The sequence below is a fragment of the Puma concolor genome, chromosome A2, assembly GCF_028749965.1.
Source record: "Puma concolor isolate L17-30 chromosome A2, mPumCon1.1.hap2, whole genome shotgun sequence".
Taxonomy (NCBI): Eukaryota; Metazoa; Chordata; class Mammalia; order Carnivora; family Felidae; genus Puma; species Puma concolor.
Window position 1 is genome coordinate 124,010,493 of NC_141668.1, and position 19,682 is coordinate 124,030,174.

Genomic DNA, 19,682 nt, shown 5'->3' on the forward strand with positions numbered 1-19,682 from the left:
TAAATCAAAAGGGCCAGAAAAAAGGAAGGAACTTAGAAAACTAACTTGACTTTTGTGTACTTTTCCAGACTCTGCAGGATATCCATTCCTACATGGAGGTAGAAGGGATTCTTGGTTGCCTAGAGAGAACACGAGAGAATGTGATCCAGCAAGGGCCTGGAAAACATGCCATCAACAAACATCACAGCGACTGCAGGAATCTCCCGAGCAGGTGAGTCACTGGCCGAAAGCAGGTGCAGCGCCCAGCTCACTTTATCTGGAAGGGTCGCAAATGTAACAGGACTAAGGTGTTCCATTGCTCACGTCAAAGTGCATCTACAATGTGTTTCACCTTAACCAGGGCTAAGACAATCTGTCTGAGGGCAGACCAATACCCTGCTTGGGCGCCCCTGATCCCCGTCGTGATCAGAAATAATGCCTCACGGACAGTACCACTTGGGAGAACCAATCTAATTCTATCTTGCCTCGGAACTCTCTAGCAACTTAAGATGCAGGCCCAGGGAAGCAGGATCTTGCCCCCAATCCACTTAGGGCCTTCCCGGGAAAAGCTAACAGGAACAAGAAGGCTTTCACACAGGAGGCCCCCACACTTTTCTCTCCAGCTGCCCTGAGAACCTAGTCCCTGGGGCTCCTTACTCTGCTGTCACATGCTTGCAGACGGTTTCTTTAGGAAAACAATTCTCTGAGAAGATGAGACCTGTACCCCACAGACGGTTTAAAAGTTAGGGATCGCCTTTAAGTCGTGCCCAGTGCCAACCTGCAGCAGCAAATGCAAACCGCTAGGAAGGTAGCAGGCTGCGCGTAAGGGGAGGACAGGGAGATGGCTCAGAAGGCAGGGACACGAAGCCAGACATTTCTGTGGATTCTGAGAGAACAGGCAACGCGAGGAAGAAGCTGAAAACAGGAAAGACGCAAGGACAGAAATCAAGAGGTGTAAACCCAGAGGCAACAGACCTAAACTGAGGGGGAGGACTCAGGCAGCTTAGGAGGAGGACTCGAGCGGTTCGAGGCATGACTTCCTCACAGCACGTGCAGCCTGACCGCCCACCCAGCTCAGAGAAGCCAGCTCAGAGGCTATCTCTTCCTTGTCTGAGAGGTCATCTAAAACTCACGAGGGCTCTCTTTACACTCAAGGACTATGTATGACCAGGTTCATAGCATTTCTCCCTTTTTTCATCTAGAAGCAAAGGGCAAGGCTTTAGCGTTATTATTATTATTTTAATAAATCTAAACCAGAGTCTTTTTTTTTTTTTTTTTTTAATTTTTTTTTTTCAACGTTTATTTATTTTTGGGACAGAGAGAGACAGAGCATGAACGGGGGAGGGGCAGAGAGAGAGGGAGGCACAGAATCGGAAACAGGCTCCAGGCTCCGAGCCATCAGCCCAGAGCCCGACGCGGGGCTCGAACTCACAGACCGCGAGATCGTGACCTGGCTGAAGTCGGACGCTTAACCGACTGCGCCACCCAGGCGCCCCTAAACCAGAGTCTTAATCCTACTCTCAGAAGTCATGAAACTAAGTATCTTCTTGTGAGGGCTTGCCCACCGTGGGCGTCTATTACAGGTCTACTGAAGTGCACTGAAGGCCATCTCTGTAGAAAGCTGCAGGACCTGTGAACATGTGCAGATGCTCCGTGTGCACAGACAGACAAATACCTGCCTCAGCCTGCAGGGCAGACCTCACAGTTAAAGTGACATTCCCTCTGGCACTGAATTGCATGGAAAAATGAATGCTATACTTTTTTTTAAGCGTTAAACAAAAATAGGCATTCAGATGAATCCCAGAGGATTCCCTTTACCAAGAATAAGAATTCCTTTTGTCTGAATAATTATTACACAGACCAGGGTTCCACCGTGCATGAGTACAGAACTGTAGCCCAAAAAAGAGTTATCTGGCCAAACAGATCCGGTAAACACCAAGTACTAAATCCTCTCTAATGTTTGAGGGCGTGAGAGAAAAGTCCTATGGTACGGGCATGCTCAGCTTTGCAGAAGGTTAGACTCAACGACGCGTGTGGCCGCAGATGCCTTCTCTGTCCTGTGGGACCATGACCACGTGGAACACTGACAAGCCCACGGTCAGGCAGTAGCTGTATCAGAGTCACTATGAAGAGCACAATTCTCCACCAATAAGTAAATGTGTGCTAAAACCCAACTGCTACGAGTCCTGCTAGCATTTAAACACAAACTACTGGTCAACAAAGCCTAGTACCTGGTACAGTAGATACGTAGATTCCACTAACTCCGGTCTCAGCGGGTAGAAGAGCACGTCAGGGGCCTGTAGCTGCCAGTTATACCTCTCAGGGAGGGCCCCGTAGCGTTTCCATATGGCGTAGTAAAAGGCATGGAGGCAGATGGCATCTTCCACATCTCCTATCAGAACCTGAGGAGCAGACACAGGTCACTAGGCTAAGACACTTTTCTCAGCGTGGCAAGGCAGAACACAGAGGCCCTGGGCTCTCCCTCTGCCCACCAGTTCTCATCTGTCCTACAAACACAGGTGGAGACTAAACCAACCCGAAAGTAGCAGCCCAGAGAAAAGGATGCCCTCCCTATGTGACCATCAACACCAAACTGATGTGAACTGCACAGGACAGCAGGTTAACTGTACCAATGAACAAAGAATAAACAATTAAGAGACAGATGATCCAAAAATCACATACGGTTACTTTTTTACCATGGTTTGTGCTTGCTTCCTGTGGCTCTGTTCAACATTCTGGGGACTAATCTCACAAACAGAATAATCAAGACATATTGTGCTAATAAGCTCCCAAATCCGGAGGAGCCAGAGAATGCTCTGGTATCATAAAAAGAACAGAATAAAAAGAAAAGCATAAAAGAAAGAAAGAAAAAATGATTGCTTTTTCCTCGCAACACACCTGCAAGCCGGGGAAGAAAGCCTGTAGCGAGTCAATCCAAGTGTTCATCAGCTGCCCACTGAACATGTTCACATTGACGTAGAGCGGGGGGTCTCCTTCTCCTTCGTTACAGGCTTCCCGACTGGTGACCCAAGCAGAGCAGTCAAAGGTGAAAAGAGAGATTGCTGACAGAGCTCCAGCCCTACTCCAGCAGTCTTTACCTCAAATGGAATCAACGTTAACATGTTCCCCTACCTCATTCTTTAAACCTTTGGGAATCAACTGCTTCTACCTGTCCATACCAGGATCTAGCAGAAAGTAACAGGTGCCATAGGAAAGAAGTTCCAAAGTCAGCCAGTGTAACTTACCGGGGATTTCACTCTATATTGCAGAAAGCACTTGATATTCAGGCTTAAGAATACCACCACGTAATGTGGCATACGGCATGGGTCTTTGTTGGATTTGACCTGAGTGGGGAGGCCTAGTTACTTCTACACACACACACAGTCTCTTCTCTAATGAGGTCCTACACCAGTGGCCTGGAAGATCACATCAGAGCAAGATACTCACGGATTATTTCTCAATTTACTTTGGGACTTCAAAAAGCAAAAAGGACTGAACCCTGGCAAAGTGGCCTCTTACTAAAACACAGCACTCACGTAATGCATTCCTACAACAGCTTATGCATTCCTATAACAGCTTTCTTATGGGTCTAAGAAAATCCTAGCATGCACAAACCCAGTAGCTATCACTTGCACTGGACACTTAATATACAAAAGCATACAAAGAAAGACCTAAGGGAGTGAGGTGACATCGGGGTAGAAGCCCGGGGTAGAAGCTTCAAACAGCACTTCTCTTCCACCCTCCTAATTGTACAACTGGATAGTAGCAAATAATGGTGTTTGAAACAAACAGGGGTGGGGGAAGGGGGGTTCATAATTGTCCTTTCTCTCGTTAGGGATAAAGACCAATCCTAACAATTCTTTGGAAAGTAAAAGAACCAAAATAACTCAGTAATTGTCCTGTATTACAGCTCTATCTGCAATTAGAGCCACAGTGAAACACAGGCATAATGTCACTCCCTGTGGCAGCCAGTTTCCACGATGGCCCCAAAGATCCCCAACCCCTGGCAGTCACAAAGGTTCCCTCCCACACTGTATGAGAGTTGGTCTGTAGGACCTACAGAGCTGGATGGAAGTGTTGGTTTGTCATTCCAAAATTAGGTCATGAAAGCACACTTTAGGTCTTTCTCTCTCAGATCACTCACTCTGGGGGAAGCCAGCTGCCATAGACCTGTCTACAAAGAGGTCCATGTGGCAAGGAGCTGTGAGCCAACAGCCAGTGAGGAATGGAAGCCTGCCAACCACCAGAGTGAGCCCAGAAGTGGGTCCTCCAGCCCCGACCGAGCCTTGACACGGCTACAGTCCCTGCCAATAGCCAGATGACAATCTTGTGAGACCCCAGATCCACCCCGTGGCTCTTGGCTCCCAGACCCTCAGAAACTGTGTGGGCTAATGTTTATTGTTCTAAGCCACTAAGTTCCGGGGTAATTATTATGGCACAGTAGAAAGCCAACACAGGTCTTCGCCCTCGAATGTCTGACCAACAGCCAGGAAGTGCACGACTGAGGCAGAGACCAAAAGACCCCATAAATTCATGCTGAGAAAAGTAGGGGAGTTTCTGAATGCATTCTATTTGTTTCACAGAGCAAGAGAACAGATGTCAGGGACACACACCCTCTTCTTAAGTAGTTCTGAATACTCCGATATGCAGCATTAAACATTTCTAGGTCTTCTTTTTCTCCAAAGAGAATGTAAGACTTCAAGAGGTATTCATAGAAGGAGTCCAGTCCAGCACCCAAGCCGCTCTGCTTTCCGACCCAGTGGCCCGTCTGAATGTTCACCACGTTGCCTGCAAAAACAAACGAAGCCCACAGGGCCCAATTATCCTGGGGCGGCTCCCTCTCCAGGGTGCCCTTCTCCTCCAGCCCCATGTGCTTCAACACCTCATCCTTGGCAGGAAAGGGAAGGAATGAACGTGTGGCCCTCACAGTTTTATTGGTCCCAGCAGCGGCACAGGCAGCCAGGAGATCTTTCTGAAAATACAGTGTTTAAACACTGGCACAAAAATGGGGAAAACATTGAAGGCAAAAGAAAAATAAGTTTGTCATTTTGTCTTTCCAGATTAACAGTGCATTTCAAATACCAAATGAGTGTTCAAAGCCTTTGACTCAGTACTGCCATTCCCGGGAATTTATCCTTAATGAAAAAAAAAAATGTTTCTAAATAAAAGTATTATGTTGTTTTTAAGAATTATGAATTGTATGATTTACATTAACTGTAAAATGGGGGGAAAAAAAGAAAAAACAGAAAGAATCCAAGTGTCCAACACAGGAAGAGTTAATGAACTAGATGTAGATTTTAAAGACAGTAGCTATAAACACAAGACAACAATTTGAAAACACCTGAACTGCCAAATGTGAGGCAGAATAAAATGTTTATTTATATTTTAAGTTGAAGGCATATAAACCTTACAAATGCCAGGCTGAAAGGACCTATCGGAAATTTAAAAGGTGACAATTTGTGCTGACACCGGCCAATCATCTGGTGGTGGGGTGACAATTTGGGCAACTTTATTTCTACCATTGTTGTTAAATACAACAAATTCGGAAATACATTTCAGAACTTAAGGAATAATCAAAAATCACTTTTAGGGCACCTCGCTGGCTCAGTCAGTGAAGCGTGCAACACTTGACCTCGGGGTCATGAGTTCAATCCCCAAGCTAGGCATACAGATTACTTTTAAAAAATCATTTTTAAAACATTTTTTTTTTCCAACGTTTATTTATTTTTGGGACAGAGAGAGACAGAGCATGAACGGAGGAGGGGCAGAGAGAGAGGGAGACACAGAATCGGAAACAGGCTCCAGGCTCTGAGCCATTAGCCCAGAGCCCGACGCGGGGCTCGAACTCACAGACCGTGAGATCGTGACCTGGCTGAAGTCGGACGCTTAACCGACTGCGCCACCCAGGCGCCCCTAAAAAATCATTTTTAAAAAGGAGTGCTCTTATTAGGTATTTACCCAAAGGATACAAAAATGCTCCTTCAAAGGAATACATGCACCCCGATGTTTATAGGAGCACTATCAGCAATAGCCAAATTATGGAGAGAGCCCAAATGTCCACTGACTGATAAATGGATAAAGAAGATGTGGTATGTGCGTGTGTATATATATACACACGTACACATATACATATATACGGAGAGAGAGAGGGAGACTGTATTATGCTAAGTGAAATAAGTCAGTCAGAGAAAGACAAATACCATATGATTTCACTCATAGTGGAATTCAAGAAACAAAACAGATGAACATATAGCAAGGGCAAGGAGAGAAGAGAGGGAGACAAACCACAAGAGACTCTTAAATACAGAGAACCAACTGAGGATTGCTGCACGGAAGTAGGTAAGGGATGGGCTAATTGGGCGATGGACACTAAGGAGGGCACTTATGATGAGCACAGGGTATTCTATGTAAGTGATGAGTCACTGAATTCTACTCCTAAAAGCAATATTGCACTGCATGTTAACTAACTAAAATTGAAATTTAAAAAAGGTTGGGGGAATAAATAAAAATAAAAAGTAGTGCTCTTGGAATGACATTGCATGGCTCTAGGAGAAGCAATTAAGTTACTTCTCAATGATACAAAAAAATTTTCTCAGTATAAGACAGTTTAAAATAAAATACTGAATTAGCAAGAACTATTACTTACTGAGAATGAATGATGAGTCCACAGGTAATTATAATTCATTACACTTTCTCCCTATGACTGCATGTTTGAAACATTCCATAATAATTTTTTTAAAGATTTTATTGTTAAATAATCTCTACACCAAACGTGGGGCTCAAACCTACAACCTTGAGATCGAGTCACACACTCTACTAAGTCAGCCAGGCACCCCTATAATAATTTTTTTTTAAGTTTATTTACTTATTTTGAGAGTGTGTGCATGCACAAATGCGAGCATGAGTGGGGGAAGGGGGGGGAAGGAGAAGGGGAGAGAGAGAAAGAGAGAACGAACCCCGAGCAGGCTCCACACTGTCAGCAAGGAACCCAAAGTGGAACTCAAACTCCCCAGCCTGTAAGATCATGACCTGAGCCAAAATCAAGGGTCAGATGCTCAACAAACTGAGCCAGCCAGGCGGCCCCATAATTTTTCAAATAACATCTTGACCAAACATTCCCAAAGGAGGAAAAAAAAAAAACCAAAACACCTAATATAAGTTTAATCTGGCCTTTCAACCTCCTACCATGTGCCTAGATTTTTTTTAAAGGAGAAAGCCACTCTACCAGTAACTCTAAATCCCTCTATTTAGATTGAAACAATATAATCTGCCTTAGAGGCAGTTCTTACAGCATTTCCATTAACAATTATCTTCAAGTGGAATTGCCAAAGGATTCAAATCAGAAGGGAACCCTCAAACAGCAAAAGCATGATTCTTTCCAATTGAATGTTACAGCCTCCCTCTAAGCAGAAAGTCCCACAGAGAAACCGATACAGCAGACACAGAGGGCCGGTCTTTCTGAGGAGTCATTTGTCAGATTCGTGGTGCAAGACAGAAGGAGTGGAGAGGGGAGAGAGCCCCAGAGAAGAGGGAAGGAAAGGGGGTCGTAGGTACACAGTCCCAATGGCCTGAGAAGGTGCCACCACACCTAATAATCCTGTATCATTGCTCCGCAGGTTCCAAAGGGCTTTCACAGCACGTCTGGCCACCCACTCAAATGTAGAATCCCCCAGGAGTCGGCTCAGAATCCCAAATTCCACCAGGAGGGAACCAGCTCCTGCTGTGCAGGTCTCATTATTGCTATCGGGAGGAACACCAGTCTTCAGGTTCACCTGGGGACAGGAAGAGACAAAGGATTTGTGGCAAAACTTGAGGAACCCTCCAGGGCCAAAAGGCCAGGTCCCAGCCACCAGACTCCACCAATGACCCAAACTTGTTGCAGTGTGACTCAGCTCACCACTTTCCAGGTCACACCTACAAGACCATAAGAACACCAGCACCTTGTTTTAGTAAGTCTTAGGGGCATCATCACAATGCTATTCACTAACCCGTCTCTTTCCAGTGGGTTCTCCTCATGGTTACAGGGCACCAGGCTTTGGCATTAGAAACAAAGCTCTGCTGTGGAACCCCTTACAAAGTTTAAGTGACCTACTAGGAACTCACCCCTGCTCAGCAAACATAAACAAATTGCAGACTAGGAGAGAAAGGAGACACAGGGAGAATGTGACAGCCTGTTTCATCCCTGAGGCTCTGTGGTCTGGCAATTTTCTGCTGGTTACGTCAAAGGCTGACTCAATTCCCAAGGGAGTTCTGGGCTCAGCAAATCGGGTGCCACAAGCGTATAATCTCATTCCAGATCTTGCATGTAAATCAGCAGCTAACTTGTTGGGCTGTGCAGGCTTTTATTTGAAAGATCCATGTGAAGCACTCCAAAGAACATTCACCAGGATCCTTACAATATACACATCAGAGTCTTTGGGGACATGTACTCAAGTCAGAAAGAAAGACAAATTCCCCATGCTATTCTGTAGCAGGGGATATAAACCTCACATGCAGAAGAATTTAAGAACACTGAGCACAGGAACATTAAGTTCTTTAAGAGAAAGATCAGGTATGTCACTGTGTGCCTGGCACACGGTAGGTGCTCAGTAAATGCTGAACAAGCTAGAAAACATTTACATCGCATTTAGGGCCAAATTCTCTCTAGGACACAGCTTTCCTCTTCCACATCACCTCCCTCCTTTCTCCAAATAAAATAATCAAAAGAGAGTTTTAGGGGCGCCTGGGTGGCTCAGTCGGCTGAGTGTCCGACTTCAGCTCAGGTCATGATCTCGCGGTCTATGAGTTCGAGCGCCGCATCGGCCTGTGCTGACAGCTCGGAGCCAGAAGCCTGTTTCAGATTCTGTGTCTTCCTCTCCCTTGGCCCCTCCCCTGCTCATGCTCTGTCTCTCCCTCTCTCTCAAAAATAAATAAATATAATTTTTTTTTTTTTAAAAGAGTTTCAATTCAGGAAGATGCTGAAACATTAAACTAGTCTACCTACCCGAGGATAGGGGATTCCTGTCTTGGTGTTTTCAAAAGCAGGGAGGAGCCGCACAGCCAGGTCATGAGCCATGTGCAACAATTCATTATCATAATCCTTAATTGTCATGTCACCAAAGGGCTGCTTGGAGTCAGTTATTATTCTGTGGGCAGAAAGGAGGCTTCCTAGGACCCTAGAAGACAAGATGACAAGAACACAAAAATAATAAAATCATGTTGCTCGTCAATGCACACAATCCAGTTCCAAGGGACAGAAGCAGCCTCAAATCCCTCGTGAATTCAGCCTCAAATTCCCTCGGCCAAGAATCAGAGAAACTGAATTTAATGGTTTCTTGAAGTTCTTTTCAGACCTAATAATAAATAACCGATTCTTAGTTAACCACACTACTGCCCGGGAGAAAGAAAACCGTTCATCTGGGGCTTCCAAGAATAATCTCACATGAAGTAAAAACTAATGGCTGGCAGTCTCAGCCATCTCATCAGAAGAGAGTATACTAGCTGTCCTCAGAATAAACATTACCTTTCAATATGAATAAATTACTCTTGATTTCTCTCACATGGGGAACACAATTAACCATCTAAGCAACAGGAAAGGGCAAAACAACAAATACTAAGTCACTTTCCCTGTTTGGGCTGCCAAACAGCTCAGAAATCACCCAACTTCTGGTGAGGATGTGAGGTGAGGAAGAGAAGAAGGTGAGGAGGAGAAAATGACCTGCTCAGAGGCAGACGGCCACCAGCTGAGATCTACGTCCCTAAGAGCCAGGAATTCATGTACCACTCCGATGATCTCAAGTATGTCGTGACGTGTTTCGGCACAAACGGCTTTATAACTTTAACTTGAAATAAATGATACATCTAGAATGGTGTGCAGTAATGTAATTTTCCAAAAGTTTAAATGAAATAGTAAAACAGTCACAACATATCAACCTAAAAGAGACAAGAAACAAATCGGAGTGTGGAACACGGAGCGGGGGAGGGAGAGAGAAGAGGGAGTTGCATTAAGAGGGAAAAGGGGGTGGGGCGCCTGGGTGGCGCAGTCGGTTAAGCATCCGACTTCAGCCAGGTCACGATCTCGCGGTCCGTGAGTTCGAGCCCCGCGTCAGGCTCTGGGCTGATGGCTCGGAGCCTGGAGCCTGTTTCCGATTCTGTGTCTCCCTCTCTCTCTGCCCCTCCCCCGTTCATGCTCTGTCTCTCTCTGTCCCAAAAATAAATAAACGTTGAAAAAAAAATAAAAAAAAAAAAAAGAGGGAAAAGGGGGAAATACACTCGAATGGTAAGCAGCGGTCCTCTGTGGGTGGTAGGTAAAATGGGAAACTTTCATTTCCGTCAGAAATATGTAGGGGTTTTCCTAGGACACTGCGAAGGAAGGAAACGAAAACAGACATGAAGTGCAACAGTGAAAGCCTACATTAAAAGCACACCTAACTCCCACCCTCATTAAAGCTTAGGTGAGTCTTTCTCTTCGGCCCCAAACGTAATTACTTTGAAATGTCAAGGGTCCCACTGTTGATAAAGCCCAAAAGGAAGAGGCAAGATGGACACAGGGCTCATAAGGTCTCCAACAACTCTCTACCTGGATCTCACAGGGAAATCCTCGCAGGAATTTCTCTCCTTCCACACTTACAAAAGAAGTCTTCAATCCATCTTATATACTATTTTACCTTATTGTGGCCTCGAAGACTTGCACGGTGGAATCTTTGTCAAATGAAACTGTGTTGATCACCAACTTGACTGCTTTCTGGAACTCGGATGAATTTCCCATTATCTTTAAAAAGAGGAACACAAACCATTACCATAGCTTGTAATGGAATGAGGCTCCGAGAGGGCAGGAGCTGGACCACTTCGCCTAAAAGTCTGCACGGGGTTTCGCCACCCACGGGAGGAGCGGAAACACAAAAGGCAGAAAAAGCACAGTTGTCTCCTAGAACATATTCCACGACAGATGGCAACTCAAGAATCCGATCTCCGAATGGTAAAACTGTGAAGTAATTCCTCATGAACCATGAGTAGCCCTCACTTTCCCACTCCACTCTCCCTCAAACTTCGGTCTGATCCGATTTAGCAAGCAAGGCGCCAGAGTTCCTAAAACTCTTAACATGAGTAAAAATAAATTCCAAAACTGAAGAAACAAAAATATAACTCTCCCGGTGCTCCTCAAATAAATCGGCAGCTTGGGGCTTGGCTCCCGGGAGACCAAAACATTGGGGAAAATGGACTTGTTGCCTGCTGTCCAGATGTCTAAACGCTTTGAGAACATGAAGCATTATCTTTTGGAGCACAGCATAAAACCAGTGGCATCCAAAACACACAAACAAACAAATAATCAGCTCCATGTCCTTTTTACAGAGTGATCTAAAATTACGATTTCTATTTTGGGTGCATGAATATGATCTCATGCTAAGCTGCTCTCTCCTATAGGAAGTGCAAATTGGGCATAAAATGTTACAGATTAACTAAACCAAAATGGTTTCATCCTGTTCAAAAATTCAGGACAATCCTGGTACTACAAGGACATCATCAGGACACACACACACAAAGGGAAAACAAAAAATTTCATCCAGATAGTACTTCTTCCAAGTGTCCGGTACTTCCCAGTATTTATTGGTCCAGCTCATCTTTTTGTCCCTTCTTCGTTGTTATTTCACTGTAAACAGGCAGATCGAGTACAGGCATTTCTTTCCTGACTTTTAGTTCTTTCTTTTTAAAAGATTACGCAATAATGCCACAAGTTGCAGTCAGTGGTCAGGGGATTGCTATCATCTGAATGTTTCCACAGCACATCTGTTAGAGCCTATTTAAAATGTTAGCAAGAGATCAAGAAACCCTCAACTGAAGTAACACCTGAAAAATAAGCCTAAAGTGCTAGCACACTCAACACCGGATATTCTACAATGAAAACCACAGAAGTGGCTTTGTTTCCTTACAGATGTTCACCAGCAACAATATCTGTTAGCACCTGCAGAGGCTGATACAATCTCAGATCAAGTGGAGCATGGTGAAGAAAGCCAGTGACTTTCAATTACATACTCTAATTTACCCTTTTAGGCAGCTACAGAACAGAGTAAGCAGGCTATGAAATCATTCACTCGGGCTTAAGAAAATGTGGGTTGGAAAGAAAGAGTTAAAACAGTTTCTTTACTGAAGAACTTCTCAGAGCCTCTGAAAGGCTGGTGTATGTTGTGGTTCTCCAATAGTAGGACAGGCATGAAGAATTTCTCAAGTTCGTTTGAGAAAGCAACTCTTCCTTCAGGAAAAACACCCTTGAAAATGGTGTTGGGAAATGCTGGCTTTGTAGGAATTCATTCTTTGAACACATATTTGCACTCCTACTATGTATCAGACACATGAGGTGTGGAGAGGACAATGAGTAATAGAGATGAGGTCTCTGTACTTAATGAGCACAGCAGGAGGATAAAAAGACACAACAGGCCAAAAAAGAGGGGTCAGGGAGAAGAGATGTTATGCCTTTCATAACATATCTGAGTTTTGGGACTCTGTTTTAACCAACGCCTATGGTCTGAGTCAGCCTCTGGTATATGCGGCAAGTTAATTCCAATTAGGCTGAGCATACTTGTCTGGGCACGTTGTGATCATGGATGACGGATGACTGAAGCGCAGCAGCAAGGACCCCAGAGAGACTGGAAAACCAAAAGTGCTATGCAATCACAGCCTGGCAGAATGAAAGCCCACAGTCCCCGCAGACCCCGGGCCTGTGAGGATGCAGAGCAATCACTCAAGCTCTTCCCATGTTCTGGTGATTCTTCTGCCAGCAAGACACTGGGCAGCTGTAACGCAAACTTAGCTAGCATGACCCACTTCTAACCCCTGACGGCTTTAAATTCTTCTCAGGGACGTCCAAACAGACAAGAGTACGTTGTTAAATGCAGTATTTGGGCTCGACTATGGTAAGAATTCTCTAATGGTAAAGCCGTGCAGGACAATGACGAGGAGCAAAGAGGTTGTGAAATCACCTTGATCAAGGAGGTTTTAACATACTGTTCTGGAAGACAGCCTCTTGGAAGCAAAGAACCAAGAAGCAGACCAGGCACACGACACAGCCCAATGGTTAAGTACCATGCCACAGTGCCATCCTGCTTTCAGTGTGTTTCTGCAGATCTATTCAAAAAGCTCCAGTTCCCCAGACTCCGCAAAGGAAACAGGGGATGGGGGGGTGAAGGCAGCACCCAAGTTGGCAGCCCAAATGTGGAGTAGGGAGTGTCTACAAACTACAGAGTCCCACACAAGAGAGGAGCATTTCTAGGGGTCTCACGCAGGGGCTGGGACCAGGGACCAGGACACACACAAGGGGACCAAGTAGCTGAATGCTATCTCAGGGGCCCTACCCACCCTGAGCTTATCTTTTACTTCTGAAATCTTAACTACAGTAACTGTCAACTTTAATGGAATGCTCCATTGCTCCTTTATGGAATAAAACAGTGGGAAACTGGGAGAAAAACATGTTCCCTCAAAATAATCATACTTTCTTCTCCATTTTTTTTAGGGGAATCACATTTCCGTCCCTTTAACCCTGAATGCTTTTCTTGCTCTCAGCATTAAGGTCATTAAAATAAACAACGGCTATCAAAGCTATGAATACATTTTGAATATCAGGTTTCCTGGAATTCCCTCGATGGTGGAAACTAGGGGTATGCAACTCCAAAATGCCTTAATTACAAAAATAATAACAAGCCTACACACTTACTGCAAGCGTATCCAATGCATCAACAAGAGTCAATGAATAATTCCCTAGGACATCATTGATGTTCAGATTTGAACTGAAAAAGAAACAAAATTAAAATTAAACAAAGGTACTTTATTTTAAAAGAGAAAAAGGGCAATAAAACTAAACATCCATTAGAAACTAAAACTGCTAGAAACTCTCATTTATTCAGGGCCGATTACAGGTGGATCAGTATGGCAACAGTCTTTCCATCTCATAAGTGACCCTTTCTATGGTGTCTGTAAGTAGACTCAATTCACAGAATAGATGCACCCTTAATGCTACTGACGAAACATGCAACAGGAAGTCAGGAGACGGTGAACCAGAATCGTGTGCCCTGAGACACAGTTTTATCACCACAAATCATCTCTCTGACCAGCTTCAAAACGCTCTGATTTCAAAATCATTGTTAACGAAACTAGGAAGACCCTGTCATGTGACCTTAAATATAGAAATCAGACACTCCAGCAGGTTACACACAAAGAGAAGTAAATACCTTCAGTTATATTCCCATTATCACCACGGTGCTTTGGTTGGGGGAATAAATTAACCTCTTGATCTCATTTTCTCATTATCATTCATTCAACCAATGAATCCCCATCACCTCCACCCATTCTGAGGAGATGAGCCATGGTGGGACTTGTCTGCCGCACTCCTCCTGCCTCCATAGTCAACACTGATTTCCCTTCCTGGAGCAATCTTAAGACACTGCCTTCAGGCCTGCAGGGAAAGTAAAGCTCCCCAGTCACTCAGACTGCTCCTTGTAACACTGAAAACGATGACAAGGACAACGAAAACATCCGGGAAGGGCAAGGACGGAGAAATAGTGCAGCTTGACAAATTCCAGGGACTTCAGTCATTCTTCTCTCTCCTTCCCACCAGCCCCGAGAGTAACTGCAGAAGCCTGAAAAGGCTGGAGTAAGGAGAAATGGGACAGCTGTTTAAAGGTTACTTTTATTGGGGCACCTGGGTGGCTCAGTCAGTTAAGCATCCCACTTCAGCTCAGGTTGTCATCTCATGGTTTGTGGGTTCAAGCCCCACATCAGGTTCTAGGCTGACAGCTCGGAACCTGGGGCCTACTTCAGATTCTGTGTCTCCCTTGCTCTCTGCCCCTCGCCCGCACTCACTTACTCTAGCACTCTCTCAAAAAATGAACATTAAAAAAATATTTTAATAAAAATTTTAAAAAGGTTACATTTATTAAAGACCAAAGTGAAAAGCCCGAGTTTCATCTTCGACAACATATTCACCAAAACTCAAACATCTTGCAGCACGTCCCAGGCCACCGTAGCTACTCCCTCAGTCACACCTACAGGACCTGGTCTCACTTCCCCTGTCCTGGATGGCTTGCTACGCTCTCTGAAAATGTACCCTCCAGCGTGCCCTGGTCGGGGTCAGTGGCCTTACATGAAGCAGGCACACACAGCTTCGACACTTCACATCTGATCTCACGTGAGCCTTCCACTTGCTTTGTTATATGCTGTTACCCCACTAAATCTAGGACAAAGAATTTAGAGCTAACTTTTAGATACGCTTTTGAAAACAAGCCATACAGAACGGGCTATCTAGGAACCAGGGTTATTTTGCCCCTTACAAGCCATGAGGCCAGCACACCGCATGGCTGAAAAACTGCACCTGCTTCTTCTATTTGTAGATTCTTTCTAAATATGTTCATATAATTCCAAAAGGTCCTCTAAAGACGAGAGCCGTGGGGTAAAAATAAGCACTTCAAGGGCAGTGCCAGCAAGAAAACATACAGGAAATGTCGAAAGTTGGAGGAGAAGGTCAAAGTAGACAGGAAGATCCTTGCGCTTAATTCTGCCAATTCAAGAACATCCTGTTGGGTTTAAATATTTAACTGCATTGCTCTACTGCTCAGAAACAAAGAGTGGGTTCCAACCCCACCTCATTAGAAAATAGTTCCTTCGCCACTTAGCATTCAAACTACGTGTGAAACACACCCTCTCCTGAGCTATACCCTCATCTGGGGCCAACACCACTCTTTCCACCTACACAGGTCGGTGGAAGGTGTTACTAACTTCGATCACTGCACTCCTTCATGTGCTTTGTAGCACTTTTCCTTTTAGGCTAATAACTAAAATGGACCCAATTTCAACCTACTTCTCAATACAGTGCCCAAGCAGTCACTAACAATTAACAGTTATAAGAAATGCCACAGTAAAAGAAAATAAATATTTGGAATAATGGAGTTGGTTCCTTCTCTCCACTCAGACAAATCCCCCTAAAGGATTTGACTGAAAAATCTAAGGTGTTCATTAAAACACTTTTAATTATTTTCTACCGAGTAATTGCTATACAGTCTTTAAAATATGCCAAAATAGAAAAGGAAGAGGAGTGAGAAGGGAAATGTAGACTCCATAGAACGCTCTTGGCCTAGCAGCACCATATTACTGTGATTCCACTTAGGCCAGCCCAGCATGTAAGACTGTGGTCTTGCTCTTTGTAGGTATTCTTGACCAATGGCCAGCCTGACTTCATATCTGCTAAGTGTCTCAAGCCAAGAACTCAATCTTCTAGTACAAGACTAGGCTCACAAGTACACATCTTTCCACATAACCAGCTGGCTGAACCATGATGACCCAGAATTAAACTCTCCACTTAATTTACCATGTGTGACTGTTCATGACATTTGCCCCACTGTGAACTTTTTTTAATATTTATTTATTTTTGAGAGACAGAGAGAGACAGAGTGTGAGTGGGAGAGTAGCAAGGAGACTGAGACAGAATCTGAAGTAGGCTCCAGGCTCTGAGCTGTCAGCACAGAGCCCGACACGGGCTTGAACCCATGAACCATGAGAGCATGACCTGAGCCAAAGTCAGACGCTTAACTGACTGAGCCACCCAGGTGATCCCACTCTACTGTGAATTCTTAAGGTTCTTATCACCCCAAAACAGAGATAGAGGAGAAAACTACACCTTTGACAGAAAATTTTTGATGACGTAACTGACAAAATCAAACATATATTTAAAAAAAAAAATTCCCACATACACTTAACCTGTACCAGCTGTTCAGAAATATACCTGGTGCTGGGTAGACACAGAGGTAATACAAGAAACAGTCTCTGTGTCAAGGGATTGATAATCTGGGAAGACAAGACAAAGGGAAAGGAAGGTGAATACATAATTCTCAAGTGATGTTAAAATGTGGAACAGCAGCTTAAAGAAAAGGAACTGAAAGGAGAACTGAGTAAATCAAAGAAACTTGTCTTCAAAAGTTCAATGGCATCATAGAAAAAGTCTTAGGTCTGAGTTGTGTAGTGGGACAGGATTTTAGAAAGAAAGAAGAATGCAGAGGAGGCCATCTTAAGCTTGGTTGCTGAGGAATGGGTTGGTTTGGGGGCCAATACTGGTTGGGGTGATTCAAAGGCGATTTGCTTTTTTACTTGAACAGCAACTTGGCTGGGGAGGACGCAAAGAAGGGTCACGTGCCCAAGGCCAGAACTATCGTTATTATTCACAAGGTTACAAAAAATAGAACATTCAAATTCACTTGAGGAAACTTTTGAATTTGGATCCTCCAACCCAAATTGGGGATATGAGAGTGACTGACTTTGCATAGTCATCTGTAGCTGAACAGAAAGATTTTCTATTTTAAAGCGTTCGGGTTTCATTTACTTCATGTTAAACCCTCACTCTATTTATAGTTAAACATGACGGGCAAGATATGCCTCAGGTAAATGTGACTAGAAAGAAAAGATACACACATTGAGCACCCATATTTTGTTTCTGTACTTTTTGCATAACATTCTAATGGCTTTGTCACTCTATATTTTAAATGTATCATTAGAATACACTTGAAAACAATTATTAGAATACATTTGATTTTTTTAAATCTGAAAAATTTTTATTGCAGGTTATTTACTTGGGGGATATAAACTATCCTATTGTTTCAGAGCCAGAATGCCAAAACTCTGGTTCTAAACTTTCTTCGAAAATACTAGTCTGGGGGTGCCTGGCTGGCTCAGTAGGTACAGCATGTGACCCTTGATCTCAAGGTTGTGAGTTTGCAACCCATGATGGGTGCAGAGGTTACTTAAAAAAAAAAAATCTCGGAGTGCCTGGGTGGCTCAGTTGGTTGAGCGTCCAACTCTTGATTTCAGCTCAGTTCATGATATCAGGGTTCATGGGTTTGAGCCCCATATTGGGCTCCGCACTGACAGCATGGAGCCTGCTTGGGATTCCCTCACTCCCTCCCTCCCTACCCCTCCCCTGCTCACGCTCTCTCTCTCTCAAAAATAAATAAGCTATAAAAAGCATAGAATAAAATCTTTTTTTAAAAAATATATGATTTAAAAAAGAAGAAAAGCAAATACTAGTCTGAAAGGAGTTAAGTTAAAGAAAGGGGAGTAAAAAAATTAACCTTTCCACTCCTTGGAAGCAGCCAATGTGAGGATCTACTCAATATTACCATAACACCAGAATTCTTTCATCTCCTCAAAGACATCAAAGGTTTATCAACCAAAAGGTTTACTAACCTCTGGGCATGACCCTTCCCAAATGCCACCCCCTCGACATTTCAAACTCCATCTTTCCAACAGCAATATATCTGTCTCAAAGCAATCTGACCTCAGTTTACCCACACCGCCACTACACAATCAAACCAAGACACTCATCAGCAGACTTAGTCTGAAACAAAGGCCTACGCCACCCGGAACTACCACGGGGCCCAGCAGGATAATCAACTGACACGTCACGTTGCTGGAGAGGGGCTCCAACTCCCCAAAGGGTTCCTAAGATTCATTAAGAAAAGCATCCAAATGTCATCAGCTAACTCTCCAGACCACCATATTCCCAACTGAAAGTGTGATCACAAGCACTCATTAAACCGTTTCCTTAGGTCCTTGCCATAAAAGAAAATCTGAGGAAAAAGTCTTCGAGAGAGAATAAGGGCACTTACTGAAAGTATTCTCTCCCTTCCTGTAATACCATGAGCATTAGCGAGAAAATACAATCAAGATCCAAAATGTGTACACACACTTTGATTTCAACTATGTAAAAAATGTGTAGGCATATGAGCAGGAGCTGGCAAGGAAAAATAAATTAAATGTCTGGTGGGGTTTTAGGCTTTTTCATTTTTTCAAATTTTAATTTTTTTTTCCTCCAACAATAAAAAATGAAATTAACAGAAAATACACAGGCATAAAGCCTGGTACAGTTAAATACCAACAAACGACTCATTACTTTCCAAACATCTGGAAAGGCCCAGCAATTTTTTTTCAAAACTTAAGAAAAATTTTTCTCAAAAAATTAAGATAGAAGATATTTATATGCATAAAGCCTGATCTAGTGAAGCAAGAAAAATAACTCATCAGTTTCCTGCAATTTTAGAAAGGCACAGTCCCTTGAAAGTAGCCTGGAATGTGCCCTTACATCACTGAAACTCATGCTCCTCAAACTGTCATTTAAAATATGACTTTGGAGATAACCAAACCATTTTTTAAAACCCTTCAAATCCCTTTAGTATACAGGCTTCCTTTTCAGAACTTAAGGATCGGACTCGTTTTCCCCAGGTGAAGGAAAGTACATCCCCCAGAAGTACAAAGCCACCCCCAGGATGTGGGGCCAGGACACTAAGCAGCTCCTCTGGTCCACCCTCACCACACAGAGGAAGGTAGTCACCAATGTGGTCTAACAGGGTCAGTGACAAAGCACACCCATTCCCTCCAGGTGGAAGGTCCTCAGCTGAGTGTGCTGTCCTCTTGGACTCTGATGTCAACAGCAGTGACCCTGGAAGCTTGGCCTCCACAGACAAGGCTGGTGGAAAGGAACACTGGCTGAACTTCCGTGACAACCTTGCCACCAGAGGGGAGGAATTTATGGGACAAATAAAGGTGGCAGTCAATTCTGCAGCCAGGGAATCACAGCCTGAGTATCAGGACCCCAAATCTCAGCTAGATAGCCTCTCTGCCTCCCTCCCTCTCCCTCTCTTTCCCTTTCATGTAAGCATCCTCAGCCTAAGAAGCAGCCCCTGTACACG

At 44.0% G+C, this 19,682-nt stretch overlaps 1 protein-coding gene across 1 annotated transcript in view; it reads right to left on the bottom strand.

Annotated features, from left to right (window-relative positions):
- EDEM1 (ER degradation enhancing alpha-mannosidase like protein 1) overlaps positions 1–19,682 on the bottom strand; it is a 30,446-nt gene that overhangs the window by 9,576 nt on the left and 1,188 nt on the right. The window contains exons 2-9 of the mRNA XM_025922171.2: positions 13,667–13,739; positions 10,626–10,729; positions 8,963–9,134; positions 7,568–7,751; positions 4,593–4,767; positions 2,878–2,998; positions 2,211–2,381; positions 46–119 (exon numbers count right to left, since the gene is read on the bottom strand). Of these exons, the coding sequence (XP_025777956.2) occupies positions 46–119; positions 2,211–2,381; positions 2,878–2,998; positions 4,593–4,767; positions 7,568–7,751; positions 8,963–9,134; positions 10,626–10,729; positions 13,667–13,739 (1,074 nt within the window). The remainder of the gene's footprint in view (positions 1–45; positions 120–2,210; positions 2,382–2,877; positions 2,999–4,592; positions 4,768–7,567; positions 7,752–8,962; positions 9,135–10,625; positions 10,730–13,666; positions 13,740–19,682) is intronic.